The following is a 14303-nucleotide window of genomic DNA, read 5'->3' as shown; positions in this document are numbered from 1 at the left end:
TAGTCAGGAAAAGTGACTGCAAAAATGTCCTTGGGTTCCGTGTGTGTGTGTATGTGTTTGTGTTTTAGTGGTTTCAGGTCACAGATGATTCTGTTTGCAAGTAAAAAATGTTTAATTACCATCACTGCAAATTCAACCTGGGGCCTTAAAGTCAAGTTGATTTATGCATTGTTACCAGTAATAAAGGTTCTGCAACTGGAACTTGATTAACTAAGTTAGATGGATGATAGTGCAGAATAGAGCCCAGACAGCACATGCTTAGCTAAGTGGGCCTCTGCAAGTAATAAACAATGTTATCATAAACACACTCAGGAAACAGAGTAAGAGGTGAGTATGAAGATGCCTTTTGAGAGTCACTTTTCTTATCATTAGCACACTTCAAGTATGAATTCATTTAAACTGATGTGGGGAATAAAGCACCCTGGTTTTCACATTCCATGTTAGTTGTTTTATACATTTTTCTATAATTTCTCTATAGGTTAATTCAGTAATTCCATATAATCTGTATACACACACTCAGCATTTATATACTACTTTGGTCTCATTTGCGGAGAGGAAAGCAGCTGCACAGGCCCCTGGAGAATACCCCATTGGGGAAGGCCCCCTAGCAAGTACGGATTCCCCCTGCAAAAAACCCTCCATAGATGGGCAGAAGAGTTGGCTGGGGCCCTGGGAATTTCCCCAACAGCACGAGAACGGGATGGGCAAGCTGCCTTCGCCTCTGTCTCTGCACCGATACCTGGATGGATCGGGGCGGCCTTTGGGCATGTGTTTGATCCCTCCCTACGCAGGTGTACATCTGGAGTTACTGTGCTGAAGCAGGTGGACTTCCGTGAGATGAGAACCAGGCCACAAGTCCGCTATGCTGTTGGACAGCAAGCTGGAGTCAGCCAGAGTTGAATGCTGTCTGTTTTCTGCACTCTCCATTACATAAATCACAGAATAAAATTATGCCAAGGCAAGAATCTGACTAAACAGCTACTCTCACCCTCGCTACAAAATCTTTTCTTCCCCTTTCTACCTGTGCCAGAGACAGTTTGGGGTTGGTTATAGGTAGCACAAGCCCTTGTCCTTTTCTTTCTCTAGACTTGTTGTAAGAGCAGTCAGACCCATGGCTTTCTTGTCTGCTGAGAATAAGTATCCAGTTTGTCAACTGGCCATGTGAATAATAAAAATAAAATGGGCCTTGTAGAGAAAGCAAATACTGGAATCTCTCTAAGCTGTTTAATGACTGCGTGTTACTATGATACAATTATTATTATGGCTGAAGTTATTTTGCTTGGATTTAGCCATTCCGCAGAGTCAGAGGCTAATGAATGGCTTTTATGTACAGGAACAAAGGGCACGGAATAGCTCAGGCTGCTATCGTTTAAATACTAAGCTTTAGGATAGACATGCAGAGCTCGGTGCTCTGGAAGAATGAGATGCAGCATTTCACTAATAAGAAATGTTTGCCCAATTCAGTGGTAACATCAGTAAGCCCCAAGGATTGTTTAAACCAGCTGAGATCTCCCTAAAATACAGCTGCAGTCCAAGAACTCCAATCAGACTAATCCTACCCATCTGTAAAGATTACTGACTCTGCACTGTTTAATATATCAATGGCAAAAATTATGCTTCTTGGGACATCAGTTAGCTTTTGCTACTTAACATCAATCTCTTCTTTATGTAATGTACATATGTAAATTATAATATACACACAGCCTGCTGTGATTAAGTTGGAGCCTTGCATACTTGGAACCATTATCTGGGCTGCACTGCCTTGTCTACAGATGAGGGCATCTACAGCCTGCTCCATTGTGACACAAACTAGCTGCAGCCATGGCACTCTTGGCAGGTTGCCAGCTCAGCTTTCGCTTAGGTTAGGTTAGGACTCTCACATTCTAGTTAATAAACCAGTGCAATCTAACTTTATAGCTATACCTAGATTTTCCTCTGGGTACCAGCGCTTGGGAGTCCTACTTCCAAATGCATATGGTGATCTGATTCACTTCAGCCCACTTGGTGCAAGGAATGTCCTGACTGGAGCTGCCTTCCTCTGGATGTTGTATAAACATTAGTCTCAGGAACAGACGTGCATTTTTCCTTCACAGAGAGTTATAGAACTGTTTGGTGGTCGTGAATTGAGTAGTGTCTCTGATTACCCTCCACTGGGTGGAATCAGCACTGCTCACCTGTTATAAACATACAGGTGAAAGAGTGCCAAAGTGACTTGGCCTAAATCACTTTTAAAAATGAGGCGTAAGCTTCTAAACTATTTAGACACGTTTGAAAATTTCACCCTATACTGCTAACAGCTTAAGAAAATTCTCCCTTAACTTAAAAGTAATAGGGCCTTTGCTTTTGGGAAAGGAGGAGGCAGCTTTCTGGTCTATCCTTGCTATCACAGACATTCTAGGGTTCATCGCATGCAGCATAACAACAACAGTAGAGTCTTAGGTGGCCATGGACTTGTTTCATTGCTGAGTGCTGACACTGAAGAGAGCACTGAAGAGGACATATCCACTGCCCCAAGGAGCTTACAGTCTGAAAAGACAAGACAACAGATTAGTTACATATTTCTGAACAACCTAGAAATGAAATCTTAGACTGCAGGATTTAAAGCAAGTGCATTCCTACTACTACAGATGAATGCTGACAGGTTACTTGGAATAGATATGATCTGAGGGGTGGGAGAACGCTAGATGTACTGAGGGAGAATGTGGTAGGTACAAAGGACGGGTAAAAGACGTGCAGATGAACACGGAAGAAGGGTATCATGGACTAGGCACAAGTATAGATGGATTGAAAGGAGGAGGAGATAACTAGCTTTTAGTGTATGGAACATACCAATCCCACTGAAACTAGTGTTTTCTGATTTGGGAATGAATCTATTTTAGAAAACAGAACTGCAGTTTAACATAGTTTCCACCCTAAATTACAACCCACCCTGGGTCTTTCCTAAGATCTGCAAATCTGGCACAAGTTTCTAATAAAACCTGTAACTAGGTGAACTTTTATTGATTTTTTTTTTAAGTTTTAATTATTTATTTGCACATAAAGGTAGAAGGAGACAGTCAAGCAGAGGTGCCAGAATTAGGGCATAGATTAGTGTGTTTAAGCACTCAAATCTTGAGGGTCCATGCTAGCAAAAATTAATATAGGTACAGTCATAATGGATGATGTCTTAGTGGCCCAGGCTGAGTGTGCGAAGCCAAATATTAGGTTTTTTAAAGACCAAACAAGACAGCTTTTGATTTTCAGTTGTGTTGACTTTTTTTCATAGAGCTGGAATGTGTAGCTGAAAGCGACGAGTTGCTCTAGAGGATTTAGACCATTGAAGTGATGATAGCACGTGTAAGATGATGGACATAGAAGAGATTAGCAACTTCTGCTCATTACATTGATGACATCTAGTTCCACCCTCACTGCTTCCTCTTGCCTGTCTGTTGTTCTAGGATTCCTGTGGACCTAGGAAGCGTTATGGCAAAAAGCTTGAAATGGCAAGTACCATTCCAGATGTGCCCCCATGTTCCCAGATCCTTTTGAGAGTGGTTCATGCATTTCTTAAATTGAAGGGAACCTGAGGCTGTTTCTGTATATTGGAAAGGGGAACACAAGTGCTGCTGAACCCTTGTCTGCAAGTCATCAATCTGTCATACTTCCACTGTTTAGCTTATAGCACTTCATTCAGAGCACAGACTTCAGACCTGTAAGAATGTTTAGAAATGGAGTCCTTTTAAAAGCCCAATAAATCTTTTGGCTCTAGTCTGTTCGGGCTGTCAAGAAGGCCAGATTTCTCCCTACACTTTACAGTCCAGGGTCTGTGTACAGCTCTGCCTCCTTGTCCTGTGCTCAACAGGAATCTACGTAACCTTTTAAAAGCGAATCAATATATTAACTTTAAAAGCAGTTGATCAGGGATCTGAGCATGAAGTTCCATCAAGTGCCTGTGATGAAACAAAAGAGCTTGTATCAGAGAAGACCCGCGAGGGAACAAAGAAGCATACTCTATCCCCGGACTACAGGAGAAACTACGGGCTGTTGTTCAAGTCTGTGGCAAAAACCCCATGGATTTCAAAAGGAGCAGGAGCAGGCTAGTGGAGCCTAGTGACCTTGTTTGCACTGCACTCTGAAAAAGGAGTGAGAGGGAGTGCTTCTGGAAAATGAAAACCAAAATGCTTGGGGAAGACGTGGTGTTGGAGCAAGTAGTATTTTGGGGACCTAGCTCAGTGGATCCTTTTCTTCAGGCCATAATGCTCAGGGACTTGGATCTATGTTATATTTTTCCTAAGAAAAATCTGTTGCTTGTCATTTGAAAGAATAGACCATAAAAGGATCTAATGATTTGGGGCAGGGGAGTCATGTAAGATGAATGCTTTAAATATAGAAAGTGCTGGGAGCTCAGGCAGATTTATTACCCTCTCCTCTTGTCCCATGAGAAGTGGCATTAGCTAGATCCCAGTTGGAGAGATGACTTTTAAAGCAGACGTTCCCTCCTTTTGGAATCAATTTTGAGGTTTAAACCCCTTTATCTGGGAGAGTCATGTGGTTCTGTCTAGCTATCAGCTAGATTTGATAGAGACAGACCATTACATTCTGTCTCTGTTCCTTCCTGTTCCATGCTTCCAGCAGATCAGTCTGTGTTTAATGATACGATAGTATTTCTTTAGAATGGTACCTTCTGTCTGATGCTCTCGAAGCACTTTACAGACATTAAGGAATTTACCCTTGCAGTGCTCTTATGAGATAGGTTAATATCCTCATTTTACATATGAGCAAACTGAGACCTCCGGCAGGTGAAGAGACTGGCCAAATGTCAGAATAAGTCTGTGCCAGAGCCAAAAGTAGCACTCAGCTCTCCCTATCTACTAGCCCGGTGCCTTTAGCACAGGACCAGACATGTTATCACCATTTCATGTTGTTAGCCTTATATCTCATTCCTAGGAGATGCTTGTTGTTCGAGTTGCTCCACTTAAAATCAGAGAGCCTCAAAATGGCCCTTTTAGCCCAGCCTGAGTTTGCATCTTTTATTGCAGCTGTTAACTAGCCTTTGTAAGGCTTTGGTAGCATCAGCTGCCTAGCTGAGGTGGCTGAGATAGGAGCCTGAGTGTTCAGTGGAACTATACGAGAAATTGAGCTGGAAAGGGAGAATCACGATGACTCTTAGCAAAAGGTTAAATTCTGCCTTCTGGTAGATGTCATCTGGCTAGGACAGCCTCTAGAGACTAAAATTTTAGTATGGCTCTTTTAACTGAGTTCTTAGGCAGTGTTCTGTTTCCAAGTGCCAAGCATCAGAATTCTTAAACAAAAGTGAGCATTATTCAATGATTGGAATAGTATTCATATCAGTTTGGAGGGTGCTCTAGCCAGATGTTGATTTTTGTCTCTTATTCCCAGTCCTTGAGCTCTCTGAGTATTGAACAAAAATGGACTCTTAGCCTCATTCGCACTAGCAACCAAACACTCAAAGCATTTATGACTGTTTTAAAATGAGATGACTGTGCTGAGGGTTTCATTTAATTTGAATTCCAGCTATAACTAGGAGTGTTTCAGTAAGAAATAGTATTATAGTAACTTGAATTTATATAGTCTTTCGGGAAAGTAATTGAAGGCACTTTATAAACACAAATTATTTAACCTTCCCAACGCCCTTATGAGGTAAGTTAACATTGCCATTTTAGAGACCTGAAACTGAGGCAGAGTTGTCCAAGATCAGATTGATTTAGGAGCAAAGTCCCAAGAGTTCTCCTTTCTCCTGCGATAATCAATAGGCAAAAACAGGGTGGTGAACTGTATTAACTAACGCACCATGCTCTGAACAGAATGTAGATCCCATTACACCAGTATAAATCCAGAGAGACTCCTTTGTCTTCAGTGAAGTTACCATCCCTTCAGCACCGCAAGTACAAAATTGTCTTCCCCTTTCCTCTTTCAAAGGAAACTATTGTGGCAGTATTAATGGGCTGTGAGTCTCTCTTTTTTTACTCCTTTTTTAAATTATTTTCCTTTTACATCTGTGTGCTGTAGGTGAGTGGGGTGTCTGGTTAGGGGCAGATGCTGATTTATTCCCACCAGTGTAACTTTACTATTGATTCCCTTAATTACTCCTGAGTCCCTAGAAAAAATACACAGCCTAAAAGAGGTTTCTATTTCAGACACATTTTCTATTGTGTTCCTCTAGTTATAATTGCTTAAAGATGTGTGTGTGTCTACCTAGTTTGAATGGTTTAGACAGGGATCAAGGGGGAGGGGAAAAAAGCAGATAACCTAGGGAGCTTTCTGAAGGACGCTAAGCTGGTCACCAAAAGGTTGCTCACATGCTGATAAATGGCCCTGTTTTTGACAACAGCGAATTGAAGCTTGGATAATCACATTTGTACTGTGCACGACTATACAGTGTAAATGACTTTGTGTATGAACTTAGTGCTGAGGAATGGTGCCAGGCTGACAGCCTTATTTCCCAGAGTGGCCCTTTAAGGCCGAGGATGATGCATTCCAATACCCATACAATGTGCTGTGACTGCTGGCGGTGGTGGTGGTTGGTTGTCCACTGAGCAATGGACTGAAACTACCAAACTCGCTTGTATAGGGTCCACTAGTTAACTAGCGGGATGCAACTTTCTGTCACAGCTGAACTGGTTTGGATTTTAAAGCAGCAATTTAGAGGTGGACTGGCAGAGAGGTGGTTAAGAAAATATCCATGGCGGTGAAGTGATGCAGTACCTGCACAGGATACAGAATCAGTTTAGAGAGTTGCTGCTGTTGCATGGAAGGTACCAAGATTTGATTAGTCAAATACATCATCATTATTGTAGGACTGAGACCTGTGATTTGTGAATCAGCATATCGCTACTTTGCATGATTGCTTCCTGGGGAGGTTCTGAAGCAACAGTTTGAGTGGAAAGATGCTGATATTGAAATACGTGTCATTCACTTTCAGCTGCGAATAACCTCAAAATGTCTGCTGCTTACTTGGCTACGTTGTTAGCCATGTTTCCCTGGCCCCCGTCTGAAAATGATTATGGAATTAGAGTGTGTTTTAAAATAATTTCCTTAATTAAAAATAGGAAATCTGCTTGTTCTGTGTCACATACTATCATAGATGCAAAATGCTGGTGACATGGTTCAGGAATTAAGCTCAGTCAGCAAGTTTTCTCTCTTGAGGTTTGGATTTTGAAGCAGCAATTTAGAGGTGAGCTGGCAGAGAGGTGGTTAAGAAGATATCAGTGGCGGTGCTCAGCACAACAAGAAAAAACACCAATTGTAATAAATAGGTTTTAAAACAAGCCCTGCAGATTGGGACTGTTTTAGCCTAATGGCCACCAAACAAGTGGCTCTGGGTTCTCAAAAGCCCTTTTTTTATGACTTTCCAGCAGTGTGCTGTTGACCAATATTTGGATTCCCTCTGCGAGGCTACTTGGATCTTTTGTACCCAGCCCTTGTTTGTCAGTTCTCTCTCTACATCTTGCTTGCTGGTAGTTAGGTATCACATCTGATCTCTTGGATATTCAGTTGCGACAATACACACACTTAATTATGAAGTACAAAAGCATTGGTGCCTCCAATAATGAGGATCCATTGCAAGGCTGTCCATTTCCAATCATGTTTTGGGATCCTCTGAGCTGGGGGGGCTTGATAATTTTGTTAATCCAACCATGTATAATTATGCTTGTACGTTGTATGTGCCACGTCTCTGTTTGGTTCCACCCTGTAGAGAATTGTTCTTCTCTATGCTGAAAAATCATAAAACAGATTAAACTTTTTAAAAAGGGAATGTATTATCTTCTGAGGTTCTCTATTGGTGCCCTACAGCTAGTAATATTACGTTCTTTTAATCAATGCTGCAGAGTGATGCCTGCAAGCTGTCATTTCTGTGTTGGAATATATAACCCAATTCTATGGAAATAGCTATAAAAGCTATAAAGTGACTTTGCTTTTTGGCAGCAATTGACCTCTGTGCAGAAGGGCAGCATAAAGCTGCCAAAATAGGACTCAACTGGGATGTAATTTGAGCATAGGCTTTGTGCTAGCTGTCTGCACGGGGTGAATTTCACCCTTCATTAGTGAATCAGCGTGGGGTTTTGTTTTAGAGACCAACTTTCGCTGTGGTGAAGTGCTCTTCCCAAACCAACAGAAAAGTAACTGATAGATTTTGAGACCTGTGGTGCTTTTTGGTAACAGGGGATTTACTCTCAGTGGTTAATGATGGCCAAAAGGGGATCTGAAATGCATGTTTCAGTGGTGAAAGGATGCACTTGTTCTGTTCTTCCTAGTGTCCATGGTGCTGCAGCTCTGGCAGTTCTCATTTTTCTCTGTGTGCATATTCTATTTCAGCTGATGTGTGTGTAAATTAATGTAATTTACTGCTCTTGGGTCATATCTGCCATGACACAATATCAAAGAGGGTCTGGACAAGGGGAAATCCCTCCAATTTCAAACAAAGGCACATACATGTGCCAGACAAATATTGGTTGGTTGAATTCCAGCTCATTGCTTTGCATTGTACTTGATGTAATTATGTAAAAGCAGTCATGCTGTTTCTCCTGGAGTGCAAATTTAAATCCCCCTGCTTTGGGTGATCTGTGTCAAGAGGGGAAAACTAAAAATAAGTAAGGATCTCTGTATGTCCTATGTAACGTCTTGTAACTCATCAGCCAGATTTTTATTGTCTTCTGGATTTGGTGCTAGTAAGTAGGGGCTGTAGACTGAAGTCCCCATTTATCCAGACAGCAGGTGCAGCATAGGCAAGAGCAATTGAAGTTTCCCCATGTTGACCTACCAGTGTATTTGTGTCCTGACTTTAAAGAACCAATTCTAAGATATGAGGATATTTCAGTCTCTAGGGGCCATCTACTCTTAGCCCTCGCCACTGAAAATGATGGCTGAAGTAGTGATTTATGTGATGTGGACTCTTGTTCACTAACAAGTGGACTGAAGCCAGCAAACTCCGTAATGCCATATTTAATCATTAGATTATAGCAGTTTCCTCTCACCACCAGCATGGGCTAGGTTTAAACCTGCAACCTGAGAGTGAAAATCTCTCTGAATCCCACCTGCTCATTAGATCTTGGCTATTTGAGATTCTAGAAATCTGGGAAAGGCCTTTTTAAAACTTAGACACCCCCCCCCCCCAATAGCAGCATGAAGCACCTTAAACAGCAAAACTTTTAAGTCCAAGGAGTCTAGAGCATGTTGCTTTCCTCATCTCCTGACTGCAGTGGGATCTGATTTAGCTATTTTGTGTGCAATATACTGTGGTCACAGAACGTTGTTATTAAGGTTGCTAAATCAGGCACTGAAAAGTTAGGAAATGCCAGAATTAAGGTTGCCGGTGCTCAGTGGTGTTGGTGCACGTGCAGCCTAGTGAGCATTGGGAGCTGAGAGAGAATCATAGAATATGAGGGTTGGAAGGGATCTCAAGAGGTCATCTAGTCCAACCCCCTGCTCAAAGCAGGACCAATCCCCAACTAAATCTCTAAATGGCCCCTTCAAGGATTGAATTCACAACCCTGGGTTTAGCAGGCCAGTGCTCAAACCACTGAGCTATCCCTCCCCCCAAGGCTGGAGCATGCTCAGTGAGGATGGATTCTTGGGCAATTTTGACTGCTAAGATAGAAGTTGTTTCTGACCATGTACAAACTGCAGTTTTAAAAAGGCTTATAACTTGACCACATGTGGGTAGATTTTCCCCAGCGATGGTAGTAGGCACATCCCTGGTCTAAAGTATGGAGGTGCTAGAGAAGTGGTTCTGAACCTATTTACCATTGTTGGCTGCATATGCAGCTCTCCATGCGTTACATGGGCCTCATCCAAATGATATGTGTGCTACGCATACGGCCTTGAGGATGTCACATGGGCTGCACTGTGTGCCGACTGGGACCACAAGGCGAAGAACCACTGCTCTAGAGCTATTCAAATTAATGGTCTCCATAGCTTTTAACATGGGCAAAACTTATTTTTCCCTAGCCTGGTTCTTGAAAATGGGTGAACCATTTTGGCTGAAATTATTCCAAAAAAATTATTCAGGCAGACAACTCTGCATATAGAATAGCAGCCTGAACTGTTAAAATTTGGCAAAGTTATACGCAACCAAAAACAAGATTTTTGCAATGGGGAGTGCTGGGCAGCCCTAATAGGCAGCGCTGTGAACCCCGCCTGTAGTGAGGAAGTGATGACAATACGTTCTCACTGCCACTGAAGCCAGCTAGCTATCTAGTGTGAATGCAGAGTCAAATCCATAATACGCAGCAGCTACCTGGTGGATGTGAACAGATTGTGCTTGCCATGGGGGTACTTCAGTGGTCCTCACATTCTGCAGCTGAAGCGTAAAATGCTCAGTGAAGTATGGACTTGTCTCAGAGCATAAGGCTATTAAGATATGTAGCTCTAATGCAATATGGAAAGAGTTCTGAGGACATAAAATATGTTTCAATTGAGATTTTTCTGCTACCAAAGTTAGTGTGTTTAAGCATGGCAGTAACTCCAGGATAATTTATTGCCTATTTTCTTCAAAGCAATGGCCTATTGTTTCTGAATGGACCTTGGATTCTGTTCAGGAAAAAATGGTAGTTGGTGAATATCTGAAGTGATACATCTTAACTTATACTTCATAATCCTAATTGAGAACTACTAATACTGTAAAGAGAATGTGCGGGACAGGGACAGCATGGCTTGGTTTTGAAGGATACTAAATCAAGTAAAAGTTGCTGTGACTGCTCTTAAAACAGTTTATGTAATAATATCTGCTGAGAGACATCAGGGAAGATTTCATTGCAGCTATGTCGACTTTATCTCTGCAAGAGAGAATCTCCTCCGAATTGATGCCAAAGTCCTGGCTTCTTTGCTCCCTCACCTTTCTGAGTTACTTCCTTTCCTTTTTCCTCTGCCACTGTTGCACTCTTTGTGCCTCCTTTGCTGTCTTCTCCTAACACTTCCTCACCATCCTCCAGTTAAATTTTGCCAGTGTGTGAGGCACAGATTCATTCTGGGCATAAAGGCATTGCCTATCACCATCGCACTCTGATTGCCAGTTCAGGGAGTCCTCATAAAATCCATGTGCTGCAAATGCATAGCTGTCAACACATGATGGTAGGGTTAGAACGAGGGACATTCTACTCCAAGAAAACAGGCCATTACCATCTGGGCCAAAGGAGAATCTACATTAGCTATACAATTGAAGTCTTCTCTCTCAGAAGCTAGTGACTAGAGGACGATATGTGTTCTATTATAATTACACACACTTGAGCAGGTCTGATTGCATACAGGTATATGCTAGTGAGTGAATGAACTGGCTGTGACTTATAAGAAACCTTTCAAAGAGGCCAGAATCCACTAATACAGCTTCAAGGGAAATGCTTGCCGAATGCCAATGTGAAAAATTAGAAGGGAAGGGATAAAGGAATTTGAGCAAACATGTTAAATCTTCTTGCAGGACCTCTCGGAGAAAGTTTTGGGGGAATGGTTTGTTCTTTGGTGGTGTTAACCACAGGTGGGAAACTTAGCTTAGAAGTGGTCTGTGCCCTAACAGGTGTCCGTCCCATTGACCATGGAAAGAGATTTCTTCCCCTGGCTTTTTGATTGTACATTGATTGTATTCATACCCATTGATTGCAATCTTCTTCCTTGGAAGTATTTCCGTTTCCGAGTGTATCTATAATCTGTACAGCTCTTTGAAATCTTTGGAAAGGCAGGGCAAGATAGAAATATGAGATGTTTGGACCTGACTAGAATACAGTAGAATCAAAGCTGCTCAACTGTGCCATAAACGCTGTCATGCTAACAGTCAAATGGGACTTGTCTTGAGCTCAGACGGTAGAAGCTGAGGCTTTTTGAGCCCATGGCTCAGAGTTATGTTTTTTGCTCTTGCCATCATGATATGAGTGGCCATATTATGCAGCATACAGACCTCTGCCACTGCGCAAATGAAGTTACTGATAGAAAATGACAGCCTACTACTGCTGCGTAGAGCAGAACTGTAGTGGGACTATCACAGATTCTCTGTGTGGACACATACTTTGCCAGTGGGTTTCATAGATATTTTCTAATAGCAGAGGGATGATGAGACTTGGAAATTTTGGATTATATTCCAGGCTGTGGAGGGGGATCATGCTCTAACAGTCCACCCCTGCTAAGCATGGCCCCTTTCGCTCCATCCCTTCTAACCCTGTCCCTAGTCTTACCCCACTGGACTGCCTATCCCAATCTCCCACTTCTGCCCCCAGTCTCTTTGCCTAGCTAGCCTTTGTTCCCCACTTCCTGCTTCTCATCTGATTGTTCTCTCCCCAACCCTGGGCTCTAGCACCCTCTTCCCTTGTTTCTTTGTCCCCATCCCCACAGAATTTCAGTCCTAAGCTCTCTCCCCAGGCTCCTTGTCCAGTATTGCTGTCCTTCTCACATCCCAGTTCCTTGTCCCACTCCTTGCCCAGCCAGTCCCGGTCTCCTCCCACACCCTGACTACCAATTTCCCTCCCCTCCCTCCTCCTGCCAGCCTCCAGTCCCAGTCTTCCTTCCTCACAACCCTCTGGCTCTTGTCTCTTCTGCAGCTGAATCGGGCATCTCCCTCCTCCACGTTCCCTGAGCCCAGTAGGCAATTCATCCTGGGCACCTGAGAGACAGGCTCACTGCTCTCCTTTCAGGTCTGTGGACCCAGCATGATCCTCAGCAGTCCAGAGTTCCATTTGCCAGAGAGTCCAGGCTAGAGTCGGCTCCATGCAGAGAGAATCTTTAGGATTTTTAGCTGCAGAACTCTAATAGGTCTCCACAGTTTGAAATGCTCGATAATTTTTTTTTCCAAAGCCTTATAACTTGTCCACATTTGATCAGATTTTCACAAGGACAGCAAAGAAACGTATCCAAAGGTCCTCCATCCCCTACCAAATTTCATGTCCCTGTTCTAGAGCTTTTCTAAGAGAAGTTGCTAGAATTTTTTAACATGGGCAGAAGAACGTATTTTTCCTTAGCCTTGTTCTCAGAAACAGCTGAACTGTTTTGGTTGAAAACAACAACAACAAAAAACCAACCCTCAAAATAAAACAACAAAAAAATCAGCGTGAGGCAGACACCCTGCATGGAAAATTTTGTCCTTTAAATGATTTAATCTTGACAAAATTATAAGAACTGAAAGCAGGGTCTTGTAATGGGAAGTGTCTGGTTAGCCCTGTGTTTAGATCCTTCTGATATGAAGATGTTTTAATTGTTTCCCTAATTCTGGCTTTCTTTGTGTTTCTTGTCTTGCAGCAAAAGCCAAATCAAAATGTGGCTCCACGTTCTTCCCCTGTGCTAGCGGGATCCACTGTATCATTGGCCGCTTCCGGTGCAACGGCTTTGAGGACTGTCCAGATGGCAGTGATGAAGAAAACTGTAGTAAGTGCCAAGTCTACCTGCTCATGGAGAAACGTCAGTATTGATTTGTTGAAACAAACAAGGACAAGAGGGAAACATTTCAGTTCTTTAACCCTGATTTAAATGCACACTCCCTGTTTACTACCTAAATCATCTTGTGAGGTGTTTGCTTTATGACTGCAGGGCCTCTTGGTAGCAACAGGAGATTTATAGTGTTAATAACTGTCAGAAACCTACCTCATCAGAAAGTGTAAATTCTACTCTTCAGAGCATTTTGCACCAAAAATTTTAAAATTCTGCATACAGTATTTTAAAATTCTGCAAATTTTATTTGTTAAATTAATGTGGAGGCTCCAGCATGGCATTGGGGAGCACAGGCTACTGGCTGCACAAAGGTGGAAGATCACTATGGGGCTCCCTCCCTGGGACTTAGACTCAGTGGTGAGGCTGCACCCAACCCTGACACAGCGCAAGGGCTGGGCCTGCCCCAGAAACACTCCAGGGTCCCGTCCCTCTGTGTGGGTAGGCAGGCTGAGCAAGGCAGGATCCAAATGTGGCATGGTTTCATGGGGGATCCAGGTGTAGGTTGACACGGTTGTGTGTGGGGCAAGCTGGGTACATGCGGCCCAGTGGGGGATCTGGCTGTGGGGGGGATCTGGATGCACAGGGGCTGGTTGGGGATTTTGGATGCAATGGTAATGGGACTCTGCAGGGGGGTCCAGGTGAAGGTGGTGGGGCTCAGCGGCAGGGATTGGGGTCTGGGTCAAAGGCCCTGCCTAGAATGTCTTTATATTCTTAAGTTAGTAAAGCATTATTGTTTGTGGTTGATCCACATTAAACACTGAAACATAACCAGCCACTCTTGACATCCTCCAAACACTCATTACTGCACTGTCTTTTTTTATAAACCAACTCATGTCTGCCTGCTACTGTTTGCCAAGGGTGTGCTCACCCATTTTATTCCTGGTGCCCTTGCTAAA

At 42.9% G+C, this 14303-nt stretch overlaps 1 protein-coding gene across 4 annotated transcripts in view; it reads left to right on the top strand.

The window, feature by feature from the left end:
- Positions 1-14303, top strand: part of LDLRAD3 (low density lipoprotein receptor class A domain containing 3) — a 267822-nt gene that overhangs the window by 74282 nt on the left and 179237 nt on the right. For all 4 annotated transcript variants that reach the window (XM_030560033.1, XM_030560032.1, XM_030560031.1 and 1 more), the window contains exon 3: positions 13219-13344. In XM_030560033.1, coding sequence (XP_030415893.1) covers positions 13219-13344 — 126 coding nt within the window. The remainder of the gene's footprint in view (positions 1-13218; positions 13345-14303) is intronic.

Source organism: Gopherus evgoodei, chromosome 4 (assembly GCF_007399415.2).
Source record: "Gopherus evgoodei ecotype Sinaloan lineage chromosome 4, rGopEvg1_v1.p, whole genome shotgun sequence".
NCBI lineage: Eukaryota > Metazoa > Chordata > Testudines > Testudinidae > Gopherus > Gopherus evgoodei.
Note: the sequence above shows the minus strand (reverse complement) of the source record. Positions and strands in the feature narration are given on the sequence as shown.